The following is a 7,587-nucleotide window of genomic DNA, read 5'->3' on the forward strand; positions in this document are numbered from 1 at the left end:
AGTAATACTATGCATGCATTTATTAGTTGGGCCTTCTATTGAAGTAATAATTGTACCTTGTCAGTGATCTTTACCAAGTCCTCAGTGTGTTTCTGGTGTCTTGTCATTGTCCCTCCCCTGCCCTAGGAAGTTCTTGCAATATTGTGTATCATTATTTTGTTCCTCTGAGTCCTTGGAAGAAAGGTATTTGAATAATATTAGGAGGTTGTCATCCCTCTTGCTAGGAGGGAGAAAGATAATATGTTTTTTCCTCATGTAAGCACTCAGTGATCCCAACAAAAACAGCATTGCAAACTGGAACTACAAACAACACAGAACTCCCTGTATGCTCTGCTAATAGCAGTGATGAAAATCTCTGCTAATGACTTTGAGAAATAACCTTGCAATCTCTGCATCAGCTAGAGAGATAAAGTTACAGCAGTCCTTGGTTAACATATTCTCAACAAAATCCTCTCAACCTCAATTACCATGGAAACTACTTATCCTTAAGGCAGTAAGGATAGCTGAAATATTTTCTCTTGACAAAAATGGGAGCAAGGCCAGAAATATATGGGATTGTGCATAATGAGGCCTTTGATCTTTCATTTCTGTGTTAAGCAGAAGTAATCTCAGTGAAGCAAGTTGAGTTGCAGAACAAAATTTGTTTATAGGACAGAACAAGGCTTAAGACATTCTCTATTATTCTGGTTATTTCTAGGTATTCTTTTTCATTATCTTCCTGCATTTATGTTAACAGTTTTCTTTTTCCTTTTTTTAGTGAGAGAAAAATAGTAAAAAACAAATAGTACTTGTATATAAAATTAGTAGACATCAAGCTTTGAAAAAATGCTTGGGACAAATGGAACTAAGCAGTCCCACTGAGGCTCAGCATTTTGCAGTCTGAGATTAAAAATGTCTCCAATTTAGAACAGATCCCCCCACATCCCTTAGTACTCAATTTCTATAAAACACTGTGTAGTCTTTGCTGTGCAGAAGCATTTGCACATCTCTAAGCATGAAAATCAGCTCAGGAATAGAAAAACTCATTTCTGACTTTATGTAAATTGAAGCTCTAATTTGCTGTAGGAGTTCTTGTTTCATTTTAACATCAAGTTTTAACAGACTTTAATGGAATAAAAATAACTTTTGGGAACATTATCATCAAAACCCCTATGGTTCCTAATAAACAGGTGCTCCCCAAAAGGTAAGTCACTGTGAGCAAAGGTTTGAATGTGAAAGTGTGCACATGGGCAGGCCTTGCTCGCCATGATGTTACCTGCAATAATGTAAACCCATCAACGTGTCACGTTTGCTCAAAGCTTCCCACTCTGACAGCTAACTCGGTTTATAAAAAACACTGCAACAATAATCCCTATGAAATACACTGATTTTATCTCCAGGTTCGCTGTCTGCTGAGCAATGAGCCCTGACATGTCATGGGTCGAGAGAGGGGACTGTGCTCTGCGCTCAGCCTTGAGCATTGTGCGCGGGTTTGGGCACCACAACATAAGACATTAAACTATCAGAGAGTGTCCAGGGGAGGGCAACAAAGACGGTGAAGGGCCTCGAGGGGAAGCTGTGTGAGGAGCAGCTGAGGGCGCTGGGTCTGTTCAGCCTGCAGGAGACTGAGGGCAGACCTCACTGCAGCCACACCTTCCTCGGGAGGGGAGGAGGAGCAGCAGGCACTGATCTCTGCTCAGTGACCAGTGACAGGACCCGAGGGAATGGCCTGAAGCTGAATCAGGGCAGGTTTAGGTTGGATATCAGGAGAAGTCTTCACCAAGAGGGTGATTGGGCACTGGAACAGCTCCCCAGGGCAGCGGTGACCACACCAGCCCGAGAGGTTCAAGACGTGTTTGGACAATGCTCTGGCACATGGTGTGACTCCTGGAGTCCTGTGCACGGCGAAGAGCGGGACTGACGACGCTCCTGGGTCCCTTCCAACTCGGGACACTCCGACGCCGTGGGCAGGCCCACGCCCCGCCCCGGGCGAACCCCGTGCAGCGCATGCGCGGCGCCGCCCGGCGGGGCAGAGGCCAAGGGTGAGGGGCCGGCCCCGCCCTGCGGCAGCAGCGCCATGGCGGGTGAGGGCAGCGGGCCCGTGGTGGGGGATGGCGCCGGCCCGCCCGCTCCGGAGCGGGTGCTCTTCCCGCCCACTTTCAGCGTGTCCGAGATCAAAAACAAGCAGCGTCGGCACTTCATGTTCCTTCGCTGGAAGCAGCAGCAGAGGAAGGTGGGGCGGGTTGTTGCCGGGGGTCGGGGGAGGCCCGGGCCTGGCGGGTCTGGCTAACGGAGCGCTGTTCCTCTGCCCGCAGGAGAAGTTGGCCCTCAAGAAGAAGCGGAGGAAGGAGCGAGAGGCTCTCGGAGACAAAGTAAGGGTTCCGGGCGCCGGAGCCGGTGTGGCGGCGAGGCCGCTCCTTGCCCGCCGTGAGCGGGGCGCTGCTCGCCAGGGGGAGGGTCCTGCAGCTCTGCCCGGAGCTGGGCCTCCTCAGCTTCGTGAGCCAACAGGTTTCTCCACACACTTCAGGGAAGCGGAGCAGTGAATACAGTGAGGGTGATAAAACACTGCAACAGGATGCCCAGAGAGGTCGTGGATGCCCCATCTCTGGAAACGTTCAAGGCCAAGTTGGAGGGGCCCGGAGCAACCTGGTCTGGTGCAAGATGTCCCTGCTCACTGCACTGGAATAGATGGCCTTTAAAGGTCCCTTCCAGCCAGACCATTCTATGATTGTATGCTCTCTGTGCTCGCTGGCTGTGGTAGTCTTCAGAAACACTGTTGTCTAGCAGAGGTATCAAACAGCTGACTTCAGAAACCTTGTTGCTCCTGCGTTAAAATGATGCTAGAAACAGGCAGGATGAGTTTTAAACTTAATGACATAAAACCACTCCTGAAAAGTTGTTTCTGATATGATTGCTGTGGCATTTGTGTGATATTATTAGGAATTATACTCCAGTATTAAAACAATCAGAGCTGACCAAACCAGTTATCTGCCCAGACCAGTTACCTGCTGGATTCCAAGTGAAGCTATGAACAAAGGTTTTGCTTACTTCCTGGACTGATTGAAGATAGTCAGATGTGAGTTCCTGTATTCCAATAGTCTCACTAGAGTAGTGTAAGTTAACAGGGTAAACATTAAAGTCTATTAGTCATTGAATTCTAGATATCAGGGTTCAAATGTGTTGCAGTTGAAAGCAGAATCCTTTTCTTCCACAGAAGAAATAAAAATGGAAAGAAAGTTCCCCTGGTTTTTTGTTTTGTTTGAAAAGTGACATTGTTCCAGTGGTGCTTCTCTGCATCTGATGCTCTCTGGTGTCCCAATAGCTGTGCATATTTTAATTGAAGTTATATAACTTGTTTTTTAAAAGTGGCATCAAATAAATAATACTTGCAGTTCTGTGTAGACATACAAACAATATTGTGGTAGTATGCATGTGGCATTTGCAATGCATTTAATAATGACATCAATATGTTATGTTAATAAGCTTTGTGTATTTTAGGCACCCCCAAAAGCTGTACCAAAGACTATTGAAAATCAGCGAGTGTATGATGAAACCACTGTAGATCCCAATGATGAAGAGGTAACTGCATGTGCTAATAAGTTAACCATTGTTTTTCTGTCAAGGGACAAAAACTGATTGATGAAACTGTTTCCTGTTAACCTGTTGATGAATTACTTTTTACACATAATGGATTTACTAAGAGGTGAAGTCATTCTTTCATTATCTGTATTAAATAATTGCTATTCTGATATTGGTAGTAAAAGCTGTCCATGTTCATCACACTAAATTCTTAAAAACATGAAAACCACACACCTTCAGGTGATTAATGACAGAATAGATGTTGTGAATTAAAATTTAGATCACATTGAACAGTAGTTCCTCAGTTATTTTGTACGTGGTGGATTTAACAAAACTTCTGTTCTTCCAGGTTGCTTTTGATGAAGCAACTGATGAATTTGCACCTTACTTTAATAGACAGACTGTTCCCAAAATTCTTATTACAACATCAGACCGACCTCGTGGGGTACGTATGTTTTACTTGGAAACCAAATGGTTATAAGGTACCAGGGTTTTCATCCTATGATTGTTAGGTTAAAACTGAAGGTAATAGCACTCACATGGATTTTTTTCTGTCATTTTATTTAGTGCCCAACAATAACCTTGTATGTGTCTGTAATCCATTGGTTTCTCCAGCACTGTTTGTTTCCTCCATAAAAAAAACCCCAACCTTGTGCATGTGTTCTTGTATTGAAATGATCAGCATTGCCTGATTGAAGAGATTACTGACAGTTTTGAAAACCATAAAAGAAATTGCTTTAAAAATAAAAAAAAAATACACCTCAGTTTATCTGAAAACTCAGACCTGAATTCATGAAGAAATATTGTATTTTGAGATGCAGCGAACTTTTTGTAAACCAGTGTCCTTTATAAATAATGAGTGTGGAGAGTATGCTTTTTGCATTTTCCTGCTTTTCTGGGATGGAGGAAGGGGAAAAAGAAGTCCTTAAAAAAATCTCTGGTGTGCTGCATTCTTTACTGCAAATAAAATTTTTTGCACTATCTGAATGAAGTAATTTAATAGCTTATCTTCAAATCTTTATAGAGATACTGGAAGTAATATATGCTCAGGGAGTGTAGTTGGAATGACCAGGCCTCTGTTCTCCTAACTGCTGAATTTTGCACACTGCAATTTAACTGCCCTGTTTTGCAGAGAACAGTGAGATTCTGTGAGCAGCTGGCTACTGTTATACCCAACTCACATGTCTTCTACCGAAGAGGGCTGGCTTTGAAAAGAATCATTCCACAGTGTATTGCGAGGGACTTCACGGATTTAATTGTCATTAATGAAGATCGCAAAATACCAAGTATCCTTTTGTGTATTTTTCAGGGAAAGGAAACAATTCTGTCATGTGCATCAGAGATCTACTTTCTTCTGTTTTCTTTCTCTTCACAGTGCAAATTACAGAGCTAAAAATCACTGTGCCAACTTGAGTGTCTGATGGCTAATGGAACTTGGACTTATTAAAGAAAGTGTTGGCACTTTTTTGTTGTTTGTAATGCATGGTTAAGCACTGTAATTATTTCAGTAAATTTAACAGTTTGATTAATAAACAAGTTTTTCTGACCAGGAAGATCCATTTTTTTTCTGGCTAGATAAAACATTACAAATTTGTTAAATGAGAAAGTAATAGAGGAGAACCCTTGTTGGCATGTAATGGACATCCTTCAGAAAGCTAGTTCGTAGTTTGGGAATGTATGTTGGAACATATGACAAAACCTTGGGCATAGATTATAGATCCAAACTTCTGTGTAATGCTGCATTTTGCAGTATTGAATGTTCCTTTGTAAATTACGTGCTTTTTTTTAACTTGATGCACAGATGGTCTTGTTTTAAGTCACCTGCCTGATGGTCCAACTGCTCATTTTAGAATGAGTAGTGTGCGTTTGCGTAAAGAAATAAAGGTGAGACTCAAAAAAGATTGAAAAATGGGTTGGTATCTCTTGGTTAATGATAAATACATCCAGTCTACTTCAACTGTCAAAACTGCATTTTGGTATGATTCAGCTTCATCTTGTAAATGTGTTTCTTTGGTAAGCTAACAGGAGGCTAAGGTCTAGTGTAGTCTTCATAAGCAGCACATTTCCATTTTCAGGCTTATTTGCTGTATTTCTTTAACTGCCAGTTGTTTCATAATCTGCCCAGTGCTTTTAAAATCATGTCATTAAATGGCAGATGATAACCTACATCAGTAGGAAATACCCCATGTCTAGCATGCACACAATAGGGCATATAAAATCAGCAGTGTAAATGGTTTCATTAGATGTAGTTTGTCTTGAATAAAACCAAGTTCTTCTTGTTCCTATTGCCCTGTCACCTCTTCCTAGTATTGCATACTTAGCCCTAAGTAATTTGCAGTAAAATGGGTTTTCTTCTTTGAAATAAGTTCTGTCTTATTAGTTTTAATTAAAGAAGCCCATATGCTCTCAGTCCCATATATCCCTAGTTGGTATGAGTACAGAGGGAATACTCCTATGATAGGTAGAGTGCATTGCCTACTATAACAGGTTCTGCTAAGAGTAAAAAATGGTGCAGGAGAAAACGTAAAATTACTTGTGCTTTTTCATTGAATTTATATTGTTGAACCAAAGATCCTTATGTTACCAGCTACTCCTTTACATGTTTATGAACTTAGGTTGTATTTGAAAGAATGATTAGGGCATGGTTTTGGCCCTGTCTTCCTATTTCAAACACTTCTTTGGTAACACATTAAAATCCTTTTGCATTCAGTCTGTTCTTTGCATTCTTATTACTCTGATTTCAGCGGAAAGGGAAGGAGCCCACGGAACACGTCCCTGAAGTGATCCTGAATAATTTCACAACGCGGCTCGGCCACTCCATCGGCCGCATGTTTGCTGCGCTCTTCCCACACGATCCTCAGTTCATTGGAAGACAAGTAGCTACATTTCACAACCAGAGAGACTACATCTTTTTCAGATTCCACAGGTGACATTTTCCACAAAATTTACAAGTGAGAGAGAATACTCTTGTAACTTAATTCCTAATTTTAATTATTTTCTTCCCCAAGATATATCTTCAAGAGTGAAAAGAAAGTGGGAATTCAAGAACTTGGGCCACGTTTCACATTGAAGCTGAGGTCACTTCAAAAAGGAACCTTTGATTCCAAATTTGGGGAATATGAGTGGATTCATAAGGTATGTCTTAGTAATGATAAGAGTCCTGCTTGGGGAGGCTAAATCTGACATGAAATGTAACCAAAAATCTTACCCTAGAAAAGCAGTATAAATGCAGTTCTCAGTGTGGAAGTATTTAACTTAAGTATTTAGAGGTGTATCTTGAGAGTCATGCAAAGCAGAAACATCCTGCGGTATTTCAATTAAAAAATTAAAATAGCAAGGACAATGAATGTCAATATACCATAACTACTTATTTGCAACTCTACTGTACAATAACTACATTTCACTGTCTGCCCTGCTATAAAATGGAGTGGTCATCCTTGTTTGTGTTTCATCCTGTTGCATGAACTTGCTGGTAAACAACTTTCCTTTTAAATTTCAGCGTCGAGAAATGGACACAAGTAGAAGAAAATTCCACTTGTAAGTGAAATCTGCCAATTGCTGGTGACCAGGAATACAGCAGCTGCTTTGAACTATGGATGATCTTGGACTACTAACTAATGATAATGATACTGAACAGTATCTATCTGCAGAAAGACAAACAGCAAACATTATAACTTTCTACAGCAGCAGATCAAGTAGGATGTGCCTCTCTTCCTATTTGTAGTCAACGTGACAAGGACAGTGACTTTTTCCAGTTTAGCGGGAAAAACTATGGCTGTATTTGAGCAACTTGTCATTTAGCTATCACTGAGGATTTGCCAGAAGTGCTGCTGTGCAGTAGGAACAGATTATGCTTCACAACATCAAAGACAGCAAATATGTTGGTTAAAAAATTTTTCAAAATAAAATATTTCTAGTTTTACAGTTCTGTTTTATTTTTTCTGTTAACCCAGACAGCTTCAGTTAATCAGGTAAGAGATAAGTATTTGAAACTTATTTCTAACTTAAGAGTATGCTGTTCCTGACAGT

General features: G+C 41.1%; 1 protein-coding gene across 1 annotated transcript; it reads left to right on the forward strand.

The window, feature by feature from the left end:
* The first annotated feature begins 2,014 nt into the window (after window positions 1-2,014).
* On the forward strand, window positions 2,015-7,482 carry RPF1 (ribosome production factor 1 homolog). Its single transcript, XM_059854127.1, has 9 exons — window positions 2,015-2,212; window positions 2,295-2,351; window positions 3,478-3,558; window positions 3,908-4,003; window positions 4,691-4,844; window positions 5,360-5,442; window positions 6,303-6,484; window positions 6,567-6,693; window positions 7,058-7,482. The coding sequence occupies exons 1-9, from the start codon at window positions 2,057-2,059 to the stop codon at window positions 7,097-7,099; spliced, it is 978 nt and encodes a 325-aa protein (XP_059710110.1). The 5' UTR covers window positions 2,015-2,056; the 3' UTR covers window positions 7,100-7,482.
* Window positions 7,483-7,587: the final 105 nt, after the last annotated feature.

The sequence above is a fragment of the Haemorhous mexicanus genome, chromosome 9, assembly GCF_027477595.1.
Source record: "Haemorhous mexicanus isolate bHaeMex1 chromosome 9, bHaeMex1.pri, whole genome shotgun sequence".
NCBI classification, from domain to species: domain Eukaryota; kingdom Metazoa; phylum Chordata; class Aves; order Passeriformes; family Fringillidae; genus Haemorhous; species Haemorhous mexicanus.

What these genes read in the sequence shown, in the direction of transcription:
- RPF1 (XM_059854127.1), top strand. Translation starts at nt 2,057, where the DNA reads ATGGCGGGTGAGGGCAGCGGGCCCGTGGTGGGGGATGGCGCCGGCCCG. An exon ending in GAGAGGCTCTCGGAGACAAA is followed by an intron (nt 2,352 to 3,477) that starts GTAAGGGTTCCG and finishes TGTGTATTTTAG; the next exon opens with GCACCCCCAAAAGCTGTACC. An exon ending in TAGATCCCAATGATGAAGAG is followed by an intron (nt 3,559 to 3,907) that starts GTAACTGCATGT and finishes CTGTTCTTCCAG; the next exon opens with GTTGCTTTTGATGAAGCAAC.